We start from the raw sequence: 18,490 nt of genomic DNA, 5'->3' as shown, positions 1-18,490 counted from the left end.
AGATTAATTTTCACGGCACTCAGGATGTTATTAGCTGAGCATTTATTTTAATCCAGATTCTTATCGGATTCAAAAATCTACCATCTGCCATGGTGGGATTTGAGCCCATGCCCTGACAGGATTAACCCAGAATTCTGAATTACATGTCGAGTGACATTGCTACTGTGCCACCATCTTCCCTTAGGCCTTATGGTTATAAACATTCCAAAAAAACTGGTTGCCACTGACACTAGACCAAAAATCGGAAGATTCATCTCTCCGTGATGAAAGATATGGGCATAATGCAGGAAGATGAAGTTGAAATAGAAAATCAGCCATGATCTCACTGACTAGTAGAGCAGGCTTGAGGGGCTGAATGGCCCTATTTCCTGTTTCTATTTCTCATGTTGTTCTTTCCTTTTGTTTTGTTAATACCTACCTCCTCTAACATATTCCTTATGGGGTTTCGTTTCAAATTTTGTTGTGTAATGCTTCTCTTTAAATATCTTACTATGTGAAAGTGCTATGTAAATTCAAATTGCTACTTAAGTGGATACATTTCTGGAATTCTGTCTTGTCCCAAGGGACTTTTTATACTAGCATTGTTTCGGGAAATGTTTTCTGTCACTTTGCATCTGCCCAGAATGTGCCAGCATTGCCTCATTGGGCTGAATGGTCTTCTTCTGTCCCATTTGTTCAGTGTAATGTCAGTTTTAGAAGAAAGAAAATGCCTCAGGTTCTAAACTAAAACTTCTGCGCTTTGTTTTCTTTTGATTTGGTTTGCTCTTGCTGACTGACAGCATTTTTCAAGGATTTTGTTTTGCCCCGTTCCTGGATGCCCTTCCCTGTTTTGTCCTGTGCTAATTATCTGTTGCTGTACCTGTCAGCGGGTGAGCTCTCGCCCAGCTGGAGGTGTTGACTCAGCTTCACAAAGTAATAAAAATGCAATACAAACAAAGACTTCTAAGCTGAACTCTCTGGATGAATGGATCACATTTACCTTCTCTACATTTGGAGCCCTATGGCATCTTCCTTTGTGAACACTAATTATCCATTAATTCAACTTTCCCTTTGTGAATGGTTTTGTTCAGCTGATTGAATGTGTCAAATGATCTGAGTTTTGTTTTGTGTACCCAACATAGGGCACAAAACATCTAATTATATCTGCCGTCTTCCATCTGCATGCACTTGTTTTTCATGTCATTTGTGTTCATGTTCCTCTTGCCTTCCGCAATTTTCCACTATAACTATAATCTTCCCTCAGCCCATATGTAAAGCTGTTCAGCTGTAATGCAAGTTTGTTTTTCTTTCTTGGCAAGATGGTGCAATTGCAATCCGACAGGTTGATGCGGCCAGATCCCATTCTGTATTCATGGAGATCTACAGCACAGAAAAAACCCATTGTGTCTGTAATGGTCAAAAACACAGGTTTAGTGTGAGAGGGGAAAGATATAAAAGAGACCTAAGGGGTATCTTTTTCACTCAGAGGGTGGTATGTGTATGGAATGAGCTGCCAGAGGAAGCAGTGGAGGCTGGTGCTATTGCAACATTTAAGAGGCATCTAGATGGGTTTATGAATAGGAAGGGTTTGGAGGGATATGGGCCGGGTGCTGGCAGGTGGGACTAGATTGAGTTGGGATATCTGGTCAGCATGGGCAAGTTGGACCAAAGGGTCTGCTTCCGTGCTGTACATCTCTATGACTAAGTATTCCAATCCCATTTACCCGCACTTGACCCATAGCCTTGTGAAGTCAAGACATAATAGGGGAGGTGATGTCCTCGTGATATTATCACTGAACTGTTAATCTGGAGATCCAGGCAATGTTCTGGGGGCCTGGGTTTGAATCCTGCCCTGGCAAATGTTGGAATTTGATTTCAATAAAAATCTGCAATTAATAGTCTGATGATGACCATGAATCCATTGCTGATTATTGGAAAATCCCACTTGGTTGACTGATATCCTTTAGGGAAAGAAACTGCCATCTTAGTCCAGCCTAGATGTGACTCTGAACTGCCCTCAGGGTAAATGTTGGCTTGCCAGTGATACCCTCATCCTGGGAATGAATGTCAAAAGTTTCATTAGATTTGATTACTTACAATGTGGAAATAGGCCCTTCGGACCAACAAGTCCACACCGACGAGCAACCCTTCATCTAACAGCACGGGCAATTTAGCATGGCCAATTCACCTGACCTGCACACCTTTGGACTGTGGGGGGAAACAGGAGCACCCAGAGGAAACCCACGCTGACACGGGAATTGAACCCGGGTCTCTGGTGGTGTGAGGCAGCAGTGCTAACCACTGTGCCACCGTGCTGCCCACATGTGGACATGAGAAGGCTTGAATTTATATGGCATCTTTCAATGCCACAGAATGTCCCAAGACTTGTTACATCCAACGAAGGACATTTGAAGAGTAGACACTGTTTTCATGTAGGAAGGTGAAGCAATGAAACTGCACACAGCAAGTCCTCACAGCAATGTCATTGATGAGATAATCTGTTTTTATGATGTTGATTGAAGGTTAGATATTGCCTGGGATGCAGGGGATAATGTCCTCCTGAAAGATAATATCATTGAGATCTATTGTGCCCTGTTGGGAGGCGGGACGTTGGTTGAACATCTCATCCAAAATGTGGCACTTCTGAGAGTGGCACATTCTCTCAGTCCTGCACAGAGAGACAGGCTTAGTTTTTGTCCTCCCATCTCTGGAGTGCACTTGAACCTTCCAACTCACAGGATAAAATGCTACAAATTGAACCACAGTGAAAGCAAAGAATATTTGATGGGATTATTCCTGCAGACCCTCGTCCAAGTATTTCCTCTGTTTAACAGATCCATATTCATTAGTTGAATTAGATAGCAAAAGATGTTTAGAGATTTACAAGGGGTATTATTGTAAATTTATAGCTCAGCACAAATGCTCCTTTTCCTACTGTACCTTTTCTCCATCTGGATGAAAATCCCCTCTGACTCAGGAAGAACCCAGCTCTTTTTTTCCTAGGTTAACCTACATTTCTAATCAAGCTGTTCAAAGATATTATTACACGTTACTGGAGCATGTGGGAGTTGAACCAGGGTCTTTCAATTTGGGGTAGAGGCACTACCGGTGTGGCACACGGGGGCCGTACTAGCTATTTTCTTTTGAAATAAGTCACCTCAAAATCACTTGTGTCATTAATTAAACATCCACAGGGGCAAATGCAACAATACTAAAATGGAAGGGTAGGGTAAGAAGGAGGAATTGAAAAGTTTGCCCCTGGAAAAGTACAGCAGGTCAGTCAGCATCTGAGGAACTGGAGAGTCACGTATCAGGCTTAAGCCCTTCATCAGGAATGTGGGGGGAAAGGGGGCTGAGAGATAAATTGAAGGGTGGGATGGGGCTTAGGGGTAGTTAGCTGGGAAGGTGATAGGTGGATGCGGGTGGGGTGTGATTTTTATAGGTCAATGGGGAGGGTGGAGTGGACAAGTGGGAAGGAAGATGAACAGGTTGGACAGTTCAAAAGGGCATTGCCGCATTGGAGGGTTGGATCTGGGATGAGGTGGGGAGAGGGGAGATTTGGAAACTAGTGAAGTCCATGTTGATGCTGTGCGGTTGGAGGGTCACAAGGCAGAAGATGAGTTGTTCTTCCTTCAGTTGTCAGGTGGGTTAGCTGTGGTGGTGGAGGAGGCCCTGGACTTGCACGTCCTTGTGAGAGTGGGAGGGGGAGTTGAAGTGTTCGGCCACAGGGCAGTATGGTTGTTTGGTGCATGTGTCCCAGAGATGTTCCCTGAAGGGTTAATGCCCAATATATCAACTCACTACTCCTCGGATGCTGTGTTTTTCCAACACCACACTTTTCAACTCTGAGTCTCCAGCATCTGCATTCCTCCCTTTCTTCTAAGAAGGAGGAGGTTAAATTAAAATGCAGGTAGAAGGAGAGGTTATACACTCCAACCCTACGATACCCACCTCCATGAGAACCCAGCTCTGAAATGCAAAGTCCAGTTAGCATCACCTACACTTAACCAGCTATGGAGCTGTTCTGTTTGACTGTTAGGTGGACCTGCATTTCTATCAGTGAGTCTCTAACACCACTTCATCTCAAGATCACACTTGGGGCCAGGTTTCATTAAGGAGGTGGATATTGGAAGTTAGGAATTTTTACCATTTCTGCCTTGGAGGAGCCTCCCTGCCCTATTGCATATTATAGATTCAACTGTGACCAGAAGATGGGTACACTCCCTTTGGAAGTAGGTGTCAAGCAGGAACAGGGGGAGGCAGAGGGTGAGAGTGGCAGATTAAAAGGCCTGGCACCTTGTTGGCCCAGTTGTATCCACAGATATTACATCCTGTAGTCCTCAGCTCTGTTCCCTTCCCTGCCCCCTCTTATCTTCCATTAATGTACTCGGTACACAACCAATGAATGATATAATAACACTTTTACTGATGAAGGGCTTTTGCCTGAAACATCGATTTTACTGCTCCTCGGATGCTGCCTGAACTGCTGTGCTTTTCCAGCACCACTCTAATCTAGACTCTGGTTTTCAGCATCTGCAGTTATTGTTTTTACCTAAAAACACTTTTCAGTCTATACATGAGGAAAAAAGAACAGACATTCACCATTCTCTTGCTTTTCCTACTTATAAAGCTGTCATAAGGTCATAGAGATGTACAGCATGAAAACAGACCCTTCGGTCCAACTCGTCCATGCCAACCAGATATCCTAACCTAAAATCTGGTCACATTTGCCAGCACTTGGTCCATATCCCTCTAAACCCTTCCTATCATACCCATTCAGATGCCTTTTTAAATGTTGTAATTGTACCAGCCTCCACCACTTCCTCTGGCAGCTCATTCCATACACGCACCACCCTCTACCTAAAAAAGTTGCCCCTTAGATCCAGTAAAATTTTCCCCTCTTGCCCTAAACCTTTGCCTTCTAGTTCTGGACTCAATCAATTGCAGGCAGTAAATGTCTCATTGAGTCAACCTTCCACTTCACACTTCTAACTCTTGACCAAATAAACAATTAGCATTGGGGGGAAAAAAAATCTCTTCAAAGACTGATGAGGTTGTTGCATTGCAATTGGATGGCAATGATACAAAAAAAGTGGCACTCGGCTTCAAGCTGTGAAAACAGATCTCTGCTGAGCTGATGTCATTAACCATTCTTAGAGCTCAGCCGAGCATTCATAATGGGGAAAAGCGATGCCTGACAACCTGCTATCACTGCTTCTATGATTTGGAGATGCCAGTGTTGGACTGGGGTGTACAAAGATAAAAATCACACAACACACCAGGTTGTCATCCAACAAGTTTATTTGGAAGCACTAGGTTTTAGAGCACTGCTCCTTCATCAGCTGGTTGTCAATGGTTGTCTATGGATGTAGTTGTCAGTGTTGTGGGGTTGATGTGCATGACATCTAATTTCTTCAGTTGTCTTATTTGCTTACAGCTGCAGCAGATTGAGAACAAGTTGCATTTTCAAGAGGAGGACCCTCTTGGAGAGCCGAGCTTCCCAAAACGATCACAGTCCGAGGCATTTGGTGAGCCCAGCTGATGTACTGACCGAGGGATTTCTAAGTGAAGGGGTTTTGAAGAATGATTCAGCACAAAATAGACCATTTGGCCCACTATACTTGTGCTAGACTTTTGGTGAAAGTATGTAATTAATTCCACACAAACCGGTCTTTTCACATCATCCTGTATTTCTTTCCCTCTTCAAATGTACATCCAATTCCCTTCAGAATGTTACTATTGAATCTCTTTCCATTACCCAATAAGCTGATACATTTCTTTTAGCAACAACCTGCTGTATAATGTTTAAAAAAATGTTTCCAAAGCCTACTTTGAATTTTTTTGCCAATCACCTGGAATCTGTTTACCAATCCTTTGTGCTATCATCCACTACAGTCTGGGAGGGATGCCTGAGACCAAATCGAATCAGAACAAGTGATTATAAATGTTAATTATAGTTCACATTACTGTCACCATGTGTCTGTGGCGCAGCGAGTGAGTGTTAACTTTGGAGTATGGGGCTGCTGATTGTGTGGGCTGTTTTGTTCTGATTGGTATCGAGCTTCTTGAGTGTTGTTCTTGAGTGCACTTCTCTAGCTTTCTTCACACTCCTGCCTTAGGCCTTGCAGATATTGGACAGGCCCTGGTGGGAGTTACTTGCTGTGAATTCTCAGCCCTCGAACTTCTCTAGAAGTCACAGTATTTGTTGAGCTGACACGAGTTGTATGTGTGATCAAAGATAACCCCCAGGATGCTGATGGTGAGGGATTCAGTAAAAAAAAACGAAAGAACTATGGATGCTACAAATCAAAACCAAAAACAGAAGTTGCTGGAAAAGTTCAGCAGGTCTGGCAGTGTCTGTGGAGAGAAATCAGAGTACTGAGGAAGGATCACTGGACCCAAAACGTTAACTCTGATATCTCTATACAGATGCTGTCAGATCTGCTGAGATTTTCCAGCAACTTCTGTTTTGGTGAGGGATTCAGTGATGAGTAATGCGGTTGAAGGTTAAGAAGGATGGATTTGCTCTTCGAGTTCGGGTGGTTTGAATGTCTCTTGCTGTTGATCAAACAGACCCTGAAGGCTTTCCAAGTCTTGCTGCATTTGGACATGTGTTGCTTCAGTATCTGAGGGATTGGGAATGGTGCTCAACACTGTGTAATCATCAGCGAATATTCCATTTAACCTTCAGTCTCATTGTTTAAATGTAAACCCATTGTCTTGGCAGACCATAGAAGTGCTCTTTCATTAGGAAAGATGGCTGATGGTGGTTTAACCTGAGGGTCACCTTATTTGAGGTTAAAGTAGAGTTTGAGAAGCAGAGTCCTTCACTGCAATCTCAGCCAGTGTGGGTATTGAGTGCTGCATTACTAACTGACCCTTCCTATCATCTACATGATGCCTGCACACCGTCTAATATTTCCTGTAGCTGTGTGTACCTCCAAGGTATGTGTGTGTGGCAGTGTCTTCAGGAATCAGAAATCACTGTGGCCACATTCCATGCATGGACTCTCCAAGCACCTGCACCTTTGAGAGAACATTACTTGAGGCTCCAGACCAGATTCTTGTGCTGCCTTGCTAGTTACATTTCAGCCAGTTTGAGTGCTTGCCTAGAATTAATGATTGTGATTAACAGTGTAGCTGGTATCAGCTCATTGAAGCTTCAATACTCACAGGGGCTATGTTAAGGGGCTGCCATAGTATCATGCAGGAAACTGGAAACTGAGCTGTAAACTAGCTCCCTTGCTAGCAGTACATAGATTAGTTGTTTTTGAAAGTGGAGATTGGACGTTGTGAGGCATAGTGAGTTTTTTTTAGTTGAAAATTAAGATGGAACAAGGTGATTTCTTCATGGCTGATGAGTCAAAGTTGGTTTCATTGGCTGCTCAGTGTACAATGAAGGATTGTAACTGGCACTAACAGAGTGGGATGGGCTTTAAGTAATCAGCAGGTCCAGAATTACAATAGACGAGGGCATGTCGGGGCTTGTTCTGCTCTACTAAACAACTGACCTACAGGAAAAGAGAAAACATTTCAGTGCATTTTCTTTTAAGCTCTCCAGGTTTGAGGTGGAAGTCTGAGAGATTGTTATAAAAAACAGATTGGCGATTAATTTATCCTGATTGTGCTTGAAGGCCTGACCTGGTTGAATTGTAACAGAAAGGCTTGTGAGATGGTTACCATGCCGATGTACTATGCTGCCGGTGTGTTCTTGTTGTAGGATGTGGTGTGAATTGCACTGGCAACACTACAAAGCAAGATGGTTCTCCCCAACAACCACGTTCCCGAAAATCCTGTGGACCAGACAAACACAAAGCCCTGAGTTCTGAGTGGTCTCCTTCCTTAAGCAGGTAAATGTCTTTTATTCTGCGACTCCTTGTTACAAAATAAAGAGAGCTCAGGTTTACAATCAGAGACTTTGCGAGTTTGGGAATGGATTGTCGGTCTGTTTGTTTGCGGAAAGAGTTCATGCGCAGCTCCTTGGAAGTACTTTGATTACCCTCTCCTCCTCCTGACCTGTCCTGTTATCCTTCAGTAAGAGCCCTGCAGCCGTGTCTGAAATGTGTAGTTGAGGAAGCAATGCACAGTCAGAGGTTCAAATCATACTGACAACTGCAGCACATGGGTTTATCCCTATTTTTTGCAGAGTTCACAGATGTCAAATGGGGCAAAACCAGGGTTAAAACTGGCAGAATTTACTCTGGACTCAGAAAAAAAATTGACAATTCCATCTCCTTGGCCACTACCAAAGTGGAATGAAACCACAAACCAAAATAATTTCCCTGAAGAAGCAAGTGGTCAGTGAATGGCAGCTGGATCGCAACACTCAAGACCAGAGGCTGAATTTTACGACCACAAATCAGATGCAACCACTCCCTCGCCCCCCCGACTTCCACATGTTCTGCAATACTGCGTCCAGTTCCTGTCACCATGTTATAGGATATTATTAAGCTGGATGGGGTTCAGAAAAGACTTACCAGGATGTTGCCTGTTTTGGAAGGTTTGAGTTATAAAGAAAGGCTGGATGGGGTGGGACATTTTTCACTGGAGCGAAGGAGGTTGAGAGGCCACTGTATAGAAGCTTAATCATGAAAAGTATTGATAGCGTTAATGATAAGTGTACTTTTCCTGGGTGGGGGATTTCAAAGTCGAAGAGTGTGGTGCTGGAAAAGCACAGCCAGTCAGGTGGCATCCGAGGAGCAGGAGAGTCAACATTTTGGGCATAAGCCCGACATCAGGAATGAGACATCAGGCTTATGCACGAAACATCGATGCTCCTGCTCCTTGACAGGCTGTGCTTTTCCAGCACCACACACTTCAACTCTGATCTCCAGCATCAAGTCCAAAATCAAGTTTCAGGGACGCAAGATGGTACCGACAAGCAAGAAGTTGGTTTGAGGTGTGTCTGCTTCAACGCCAGGAGCATCCAGAATAAGGTGTGTGAATTGCAGCATGGGTTGGTACCTGGGATTTTGATGTTGTGGCCATTTCGGAGACATGGATAGAGCAGGGACAGGAATGATTGTTGCAGCTTCCAGGATTTAGATGTTTCAGTAAGAACAGAGAAGATGGTAAAAGAGGGGAGGTGTGGAATTGTTGGGCAAGGACAGTATCACAGTTGCAGAAAGGATGTTTGGGGACTCATCAACTGAGGTAGTATGGGCTGAGATTAGAAATTGGAAAGGAGAGGTCGCCCTGTTGCGAGTTTTCTATAGGCCTCCAAATAGTTCCAGAAAGGTAGAGGAAAGGATAACAAAGATGATTCTCGATAGGAGTGAGAGAGACAGGGTAATTGTCATGGGGGACTTCAACTTTCCAAATATTGACTGGGAACGCTATCGTATGAGTACTATAGATGGGTCAGGAGAATACTGATATACAGGCTACTATACCAGGTGGGATTGAGGTTCATAAGGAAGAGGTATTAGAAATCCTGCAGAGTGTGAAAATAGGTAAGTCCCCTGTGCTGGATGGAATTTAGCCTGGGAAGCCAGGGAGGAGATTGCCAAGCCTTTGGCATTGATCTTTAAATCTTCATTGTCTACAGGAATAGTGCCAGAAGACTGGAGGATAGCAAATGTGGTTCCCCTGTTCAAGAAGGGGAGTAGAGACAACCCTGGTAATTATAGACCAGTGAGCCTTACTTCAGTTGTTGGTATAGTGTTGGAAAGGGTTATAAAAGATAGGATAGTCAGCACAGTTTTGTGAAGAGTAGGTCGTGTCTCACAGAACTTATTGAGTTCTTTAAGAAAGTGACCAAACGGGTAGATGAGAGTAAACCGGTTGATGTGGTGTATATGGATTTCAGCAAGGCGTTCGATAAGGTTCCCCACAGTAGGCTATTGTACAAAATGCGGAGGAATGGGATTGTGGGAGATATAGCAGTTTGGATCAGTAATTGGCTTGCTGAAAGAAGACACAGGGTGGTGGTTGATGGGAAATGTTCATCCTGAAGTCCAGTTACTAGTGGTGTACCGCAAGGGTCGGTGTTAGGTCCACTGCTGTTTATCGTTTTTATAAACGACCTGGATAAGGGCGTAGAAGGGTGGGTTAGTAAATTTGCAGATGACACTAAGGTCAGTAGAGTTGTGGATAGTGACAAAGGATGTTGTAGGTTACAGAGAGGCATAGATAAGCTGCGGAGCTGGGCTGAGAGGTGGCAAATAGAGTTTAATGCAGACAAGTGTGAGGAGTAACCAGAATGCAAAGTACTGGATTAATGGTAAGATTCTTGGTAGTGTAGATGAGTAGAGAAATTTTGGTGTTCAGGTACACAGATCCTTGAAAGTTGCCACCCAGGTTGACAGGGGTGTTAAGAAGGCATACAGTGTTTTAGCTTTTATTAATAGAGGGATCGAGTTTTGGAACCATGAGGTTATGCTACAGCTGTACAAAACTCTGGTGCAGCAGCACTTGGAGTATTGTGTACAGTTCTGGTCACCGCATTATAAGAAGAATGTGGAAGCTTTGGAAAGGATGCAGAGGAGATTTACTAGGATGTTGCCTGGTATGGAGGGAAGGTCTTATGAGGAAAGGCTGAGGGACTTGAGGCTGTTTTCATTGGAGAGAAGAAGGTTGAGAGGTGACTTAATAGAGACATATAAGATAATCAGAGTGTTAGATAGGGTGGACAGGGAGAGCCTTTTTCCAAGTATGGTGACGGTGAGCACGAGGGGGCATAGCTTTAAATTGAGGGGTGATAGATATAGGACAGATGTCAGAGGTAGTTTCTTTACTCAGAGAATAGTAAGGGTATGGGAATTCCAGTGAGTCTCTCTCTCACTGCACCCCCCAGGTCATCTCCTCTGCACAGAAACTCTTCAGCCACGTTCTCAAACAGACTCGTCACCCTCACCTTGACCTCCTTCCACCTATCCCACCTCCATCGCCCCTCCCCCTAGTCCCTCCTCCCTACCTTTTATCTTAGCCTGCTTGGCTCTCTCTCTCTTATTCCTGATGAAGGGCTTATGCTCGAAACGTCGAATTCTCTATTCCTGAGATGCTGCCTAACCTGCTGTGCTTTGACCAGCAACACATTTGCAGCGTATGGGAATTCTTTGCCTGCATCGGTAGTAGATTCGCCACGTTTAAGTGCATTTAAGTCGTCATTGGACAAGCATATGGACGTACATGGAATAGTGTAGGTTAGATGGGCTTCGGATTAGTATGACTGGTCGAGGCAACATCGAGGGCCGAAGGGCCTGTACTGCGCTGTAATGTTCTGTGTTGTATGTTCTATCTGCAATTCTCACTTTCTCCGTGGAGGATTTCAAGACTCGGGGGCACATTTTTAACATGAGAGGAGAGAGATTTAAAACAGACACGAGGACAATATTTTTACACGGAGGGTGGTTCGTGTGTGGAATAAACTTTCTGAGGAAAAGGTGGATGTGGGTACAATTACAATGTCTAAAAAACACTTAGGTAAGTACATGAATAGAAAAGGTTTAGAAGGATATTAGCCAGGAGCAGGCAGGTGGGACTAGTTTATTTTGGGATTATGTTTGGCATGGGCTGAAGGACTGAAAATGTGTTGCTGGAAATGCGCAGCAGGTCAGGCAGCATCCAAGGAACAGGAGAATCAACGTTTCGGGCATAAGCCCTTCTTCAGGATTCCTGAAGAAGGGCTTATGCCTGAAACGTCGATTCTCCTGCTCCTTGGATGCTGCCTGACCTGCTGCGCATTTCCAGCAACACATTTTCAGCTCTGATCTCCAGCATCTGCAGTCCTCACTTTCTCCATGGGCTGAAAGGCCTGTTTCCATGTTGTTTGACATTTATGTGTTAGTAACCTGATCTCATTGCACAAATCTCCAATTATTTTCATTTTAATTGTTCTTCCGAAGTGAGTGTTGCTGTCTAGGTCTGTATTTATCGCCCATCCCTAATTCCCCTCAAAGTTGGTGGTGAGAGTCCTTCCTGAGCTGCTTGGAGTCCCTAGATGTGAATGATGCAGTAGAGGTGTAAGTGTGGAAATCTGGATTATAGCAGCCATTTTTAGACAACTAATGAATAAATCATTGAGCTTGTTGGATGGCAAAGGTTTGTTCACGATTTACAGCAACTATGAGGACAAGGGCACAAATAAAAGCCTGTCAATGGGACCAACGCAATAGGGTGCAGTAAAGTCAATGGCTCAAAGGGGCAGCACTTGTAAACTATTTTGACTTCATGCCTTAAGTGCTTTAGAATCATAGAAACCTTACAGAGTGGAAGCAGGCCATTCAGCCCATCAAATCCACATCAACCTCTGAAGACCATTCCATCCAGACCCATCCTATCCCTGTCACCATGCAGTTCCCATGGCTAATGTACCTAGTGCGTACATTATGGGTAATTTAGCATGGTCAATTGACCTAAGCTTCACATCTTTGTGAGTGTGGAGAAAACCCATGCAGACACATAAGTGAATATAATAGCTCCACACAGACTGTCACCCAAGGGTGGAATTGAGCCCATGTCTCTGATGCAGTGAGGCAGCAGTGCTGAGCACTGAGCCACCATGCCACTTGATGTTAAGCCTTTCAAAAGGAAGAAAGAGAGATTGAGAGGGTAATGGGCATTTAAATTGGTGTCTATGAACATTTCCAGTTCATGGCAAGGCCACTGCCTCCCCATTACTGTGTAACATTCCAGACTAGATATCCACTTGGGTACAGAGCTATCTCTTTGCACCCCTAACTCGCTGTCTTCCCATTGGATAGTCAATGACAAGCTTAGAAAGCAGGGGCAAAAGCAAGTAAGCTCCCCCCTCCCCACTCCAGTTTCCATTTTATCGCTTTCTCACTGAGATAGGAATGCATCTGCATTCTGGGCATTGGAGCTTAGCTATGAAGCTGCTATTAAACTATCCTGACCTATTGGCATTATCAGTGGATTTATTAATCGAGAGATGCAGGTAATGTAATGGGGACCTGGGTTCAAACCTTACCAGGCACTTAGCAGAATTGGAGTTCAACAGAAGTGTGGAATTAAGAGCCTAATGATGGCCATGGTGATTACATGGTTTTGGTGAAAACACATCTAGTCCACTCATGCCCTTTTGGGAAGGAAATCTGCTGTTCTTACAACAGTTGTAGTTGCTCAGTGGTTCGTACTGCTGCCTCTCAGCACCAGGCACCTGGGTTTGATTCCACCCTTGGGTGACTGTCTGTCTGGAGTGTGCACATTGTCTGCGTGGGTGTGCTCCGGTTTCCTCCCACAGTCCAAAAGTATGCAGGTTAGGTGAATTGCCTATAGTGTTCAGTGATGTGTAGATTAGGTGCTTTGGTCAGGGGTAAATATAGGCTAGAGGAACTGGTCTGGGTGGGAGCTCAGTGTGGACTTGTTGGGCTGAAGGGCCTATTTCCACACTGCAGGCATTCTATGATTCAAAACCCACAGTAATCTTATTAACTCTTAAATACCCTCTGGGCAACACACACCTAGTCAGTAATACCCACATCTGGTGAATGATTTTCTTTTTAGAGAAAAACTCCAAATTAACATAGCAGAACATCTTGAATGGGAACTTGTTGGGATGGTGGGTTTCGCACTTGTTTTAAGTATAGGGTGGGATTTGCTGATTTACTTTTTGTTCAAAATCCATTTCAAGTATATTTATTTATCCTTATTAAGAGAAGTTAACTTTTGAAATGTTCTTAAAATTGGACAGGACAAATAACACTGGAAATTTCAATTCCTTGGGGAAGAATTGTCATTCTTCAAGCAGAATGTTCTGGAATGAGAGATCGAGCCCCTTATACAATGACATAATTGACCAAGACATTTCACTGTCTGCACTTAATCGTACAATACTATCCAGCAACCAAGATAAAAATAATAGCCGATCAACAAGAGTTACTCCAACAAGATTGCATGCATTGGGTGATGTGGACACGATGGAAAATTATTGGTTCATGACTGGTGATCAAGAGACTTGCAGTGGCTTTGAACTGTCCAACCAACATCTGCTTGACGAAAGAAGGCTAGTTGGGAATGACAGCAATTTGACCCTTGATTGTTCAATCAAAAGACGGATCTTGCAAGAGAGGAAAAGATCTCCTGACCCATCAATCAGTGCCTTGCCCCCTACCCCACCTGGAAGTCCATTAACTCAGCGGCTGGAGCAGAGTCATTCTCCTGTGAACAAATTGGAGAGACTTAAAGAGCGGATCAGGAGACAGAGGAATTTGGAAAAGGTGAAGGGGACTCTCTCAAATCGACCACATGCAGAGCAACCTGTCCCAGCTCTCAAAATGAAGTTTGGAGACACTTTCAATAATGGATCAATGAAGCATTGGGTCAGGAAGATGACCTTTGCCCCTCCTGCGCCAGCCTATAAAGGTAAGTATACATCTCATTGATTATCTCATGTGAGCCTTCAGTTTGAGTGAAGACATTAGTGTGGCTGAAAGATGATCATTGTGACCAGCACGTGATCATCTTCCTTCAATTTCCTTTCTCTTCTCTCATTCCAGCAACTCATGAAGCTCCCATCTGAGACTCTGCGCATTTGCTTGTTTCAGTCCTCTTACCTGGTCAGTTCATGTGTGTTTTCTTCCGGCCTCTTTCCCATCCCTGATTCTAAACACTCCAACATTGGCAGACACACCTTCAGTTGACAAGGCCAGAGTTGCTCCCTTAGACTGATCTGTGTATTGTTAAGACGGATTTCGAGGGTCCCGTCTTTGCGTATTCGTTTAGAAGGAGAGACAGAGACTTTACCATTCGGCTCAGGCAAACGTTTATTACAGAATTTTGACTGGTAGATGATACAACGAATTGTACAGCATGAATTCGTTGGAGAAGGCGTTCTGTCTTTCTCTTCGGATCTGGTGCAGTTATACTTCGCGCTTCCTCAAGTTCCCGGTCAGTTTTCCCTCGTTCGGTTCTCCCATTGGTCTGTTCACCTGTCTGTGAAGGGATCAGTGTCTCTATTGGTCGCACCGAGATACCTGTCCAGCTCCTGCTGTGCTGGACAATGAGCAGGCATCCTGGGCTCGGCAGTTTCCGATCTTACAATTCAATAGTCCATTGTTTGGAAGAGTATCCTCATTACTATGCGTCTGACAGTCTAGGCGTTTTCAATAGTTCTCCATAGTTGAATCAACAGGTATTATCATTTAACATAAGTTTCGATGGAGATCCACGTCAGCAAAAGACATTAACAAGTACTTTATCGATTAAGTGTTGTATTGGTGCAATTTACACTATCCGACAGTTACCGGTTTCCTTTATTAGCAATGAGTTCTTAACAGGATGGTCTGAAACTGACTGACATGATCTAATCACTGAGGAATGTGGCCTCAGGCAGGCAGTCCTGCAGTTGCTGGGTTTATCCCACATGGCTGTGGTTTAGCTGTGACCTGACAATGTCTGTTCTAGTAATGGTGCTCCCCTCCCTAGCCCCAGTGTGGGTACCCCGATAACAGATTATCCCCAACAGTATCTCTGCCTCCCTATCATTTTATGACACTCATTTATAAGTTATGTCTTTGACCAAACACCTGTCCAAATATTCCCAATAGCACTCTGTTACATTTTGTTTGGTTTCCTTGAAGAGCTGTAGGATGTTTACAGCATGCAAGGTGCCAGATTAACACAAATGTTCGGTATAGTTCTGACACAGTACCATTTCCCTGTTCTTAACTTTCCAGTTTTTAAAAAATCCCTTCTACTGTATGCACACCTCCACGGGTTAACTGTGTCAATTCCAAGCAATCCAACAAAAAGTTTGACTCTGCTTCTGTAACTCCACAGATTCACCCAGAACTGCTGAATCTTTCCAAAATTTTGTGTTTTATTTCTGATTTCCAGCATACAGAGTTTTGGGTTTGTATCAGTTGCCTCCTCCCTCTCTCTATCAATGAAAGGATCACTGCAAATGTACCATCCACCACCAACCACGCCTGCCCGCCCCCTCTTCTTGAGGGCAATTAAGGATGGGCAATAAATGCCAATCTAGCCAGCAACACCAACACCTTGTGGACAAATGAATAAAAACATCCAAGCCAGTTACCAATGGCAAGGTAGAAAACGGGATCCAGGATCAGCCGTGATCATATTGAAATGCACAGCAGACTCGAAGGGCTGAATGGCCTAGTCCTCCTGTTTCCAACGTTTTTTCGTGTAAAATCTTATCTTTTTTAAGATGCGTTTGCATGGATGCTATGTACCTGGGAATGCTAATGGTTCAGGGCTGCTATTAGTTCATGGATTGTGAAGTAACTTTGTCCAGGAATGACATGCAGACCAATATGACAAGGTCTTGTCACAGGCCTCATTTGGCATAGGACTGAGATTATGACCAGACTTTCTTCAGTAATGACCATCTGTAATTGTCTGATGACTTCATTGGGAAGGGTGTACTGATTATCGAGTCCCACTGTTCCACAAGCTGTTGCGAATGTGTAATTACCCAATTAAACCAAGATGACTGCTATTCAGAGCAAATGTAATTTGCACCACGCATGATCATTAAGTGAAACTAACTCTGCTATGAACAAACTCCTTCCTTAACAAGTGGCAAGTAAAAGTGAATGCTCATTATTGTGGTGCAACTTAAGCTATACTCCTTTAAAACCCTAAACTTTAATTCATGAATAAAGTAGCCAAAAACAGATAATTGGACTGAAATATTTTGGTAAGAAACTGAATTCTGTTGTTCAAGAGTCCAATTCACAAAAGTAGGATGAGTTTATTCATCGTTCTTCTGAGGTTTTTAGTGATGGCATTATCGACACAGCAATGGTTAATCTTTGATTTATTAGGTGTTCAGGTGGGCTTAGATTTTTTTTCATCTCAGAACTTTATTTTCAGAGTCTCCAAGTTTTGTGTTTTTCATTTTGAGAGATGATAGGAGCGTCCGAATATCGCTGTGTGTATGATACTTAGATCTGCACCAATTCAAAGGCTATCGCTTGGCAGTTTTGCTTTATTCAAAGACTCCTAGTACCACTTCGACTCATAAAATATCCATTACTGCACTGCCCTGAGAAGTAATGTAATTTTGTATTCGTAAAGAGTACAATCCCATTTGGTTTTCAAGTTGCAAAATCTCTTCTGGTATTTCTAGATGTATAGCAGCTTCCAACTTCCAGTTTATGACCCAACATGAAAATAAAAATGTTATTCTTTATAGTTGGCAACCAATCTTAACCAGTGACTATGCTCAAATACGCCATCTTATTTCTTTCTTCAAAAACGTGCTCCGAGTTATTTGTCTTAAAGCCAGAACATCTGTGAAGTGAATCAAACTGCACTTGGGGAAATGAAAAACAGGAGGTTAGAAAGTTTTGTCAACACTGGTACATGTCTCTTGAAACTACTCGCAGGTTTAATTCCAAGTGACGATGTAAATGAATAAAGTGCCACTGAAAACAGAGAAATGGAAAAACAGTTTGACTTAAGTGAATTCATATCCATGAATCTGTCAGCTTAATGGGTATGGTTGTGTGAACATTCCTTTTTGGTGTTTACCTATATAATTCCAACTCTTAGGTCTTCCTTCTCACCTCAGTGCTTCATGCTTCTAAAGGTCAATATTCACAGTTCCTACCAGACTTCACTGATGGGTTCATCATAAAGTGATGATACAGCGATTGTAACAAGACAGTGATACAAGCACCATGGTAACAGTCTTCCTAGATCATAAGCCTGCTCTTCCATGAGAGAAAGAGAGAGAGAACTTGTGTTGGTTTTACCTCAGAGTTACAATGCCTCTAGTGAGGCAAGAGGTGGAGAATCATTCACACTAATCTCAGTTGGTGCAAGAATTGAATCTATGCAATTGGCATTAGTCAGTGTTATAAATTGGTAGCCATTGAACTGAGCTCAATCAGATTCCCCAGCTTAATCATATCCAGGGATGGGCAATAAGCATAACAAGGAATGACCAATAAATGCCATTCTTACCCAGGATGCTCACATCCTGAAGAATAATCTTTCAATATGTTAGAAAATGGCAAACTTGTGTAAAAGCCAGCTGACTGAGAAACAAATAGAGAGGATATGAGAAGACCCGATAAAAATCCATTCCATTCCAAACATTTCTTTTTCTGACACAATGCTTTTGACAGGTATTTTCTTTTGTACATAGTTCAAGCCCTTATCACAAGGTTTCTGAAATAATAGATGAACATTAAGAGAAGTATCATGAACAGAAAGAGTATATTTATATGTCACATCATTCATTTAGAGTATGAATGGTTTGTGCCAGGTCCATGTACCCTCCAGTTGACAGTCGCTATCTCTAATTTTGGGATAAGACAATACAAAATGGCATAAAAGGTGGATGTCTTTCCCCCCTCCCTTTCTTCATTGTAACACAATATCAAAATAAAATCTCTTTTCCTTTCACATTGGACCATTGAATAATATGGCACAGAAGGTGGTCATTCAGCTCACCATGTTTTGACCTGCACTTTGGTCGAGTGATCTAATACATGCTGAATTGAATAGACTTTCGCAGTAATATGCTTGAAACAACCAGGCATCAGCATGTCCTTTTTTACAAGGTTTTGACATCCAA

At 43.2% G+C, this 18,490-nt stretch overlaps 1 protein-coding gene across 1 annotated transcript in view; it reads left to right on the top strand.

Moving 5' to 3' along the window:
* LOC132825767 (centrosome-associated protein 350-like) overlaps positions 1-14,461 on the top strand; it is a 34,612-nt gene extending 20,151 nt beyond the window's left edge. Inside the window, exons 4-7 of the mRNA XM_060841230.1 lie at positions 5,417-5,507; positions 7,700-7,829; positions 13,634-14,304; positions 14,439-14,461. Coding sequence (XP_060697213.1) covers positions 5,417-5,507; positions 7,700-7,829; positions 13,634-14,304; positions 14,439-14,461 — 915 coding nt within the window. The remainder of the gene's footprint in view (positions 1-5,416; positions 5,508-7,699; positions 7,830-13,633; positions 14,305-14,438) is intronic.
* The last annotated feature ends 4,029 nt before the right edge of the window (positions 14,462-18,490 follow it).

The sequence above is a fragment of the Hemiscyllium ocellatum genome, chromosome 21 (assembly GCF_020745735.1).
Source record: "Hemiscyllium ocellatum isolate sHemOce1 chromosome 21, sHemOce1.pat.X.cur, whole genome shotgun sequence".
Classification (NCBI taxonomy): Eukaryota; Metazoa; Chordata; class Chondrichthyes; order Orectolobiformes; family Hemiscylliidae; genus Hemiscyllium; species Hemiscyllium ocellatum.
The sequence above is the reverse complement of the archived record's forward strand: the minus strand, read 5'-3'. Positions and strand labels throughout refer to the sequence as shown.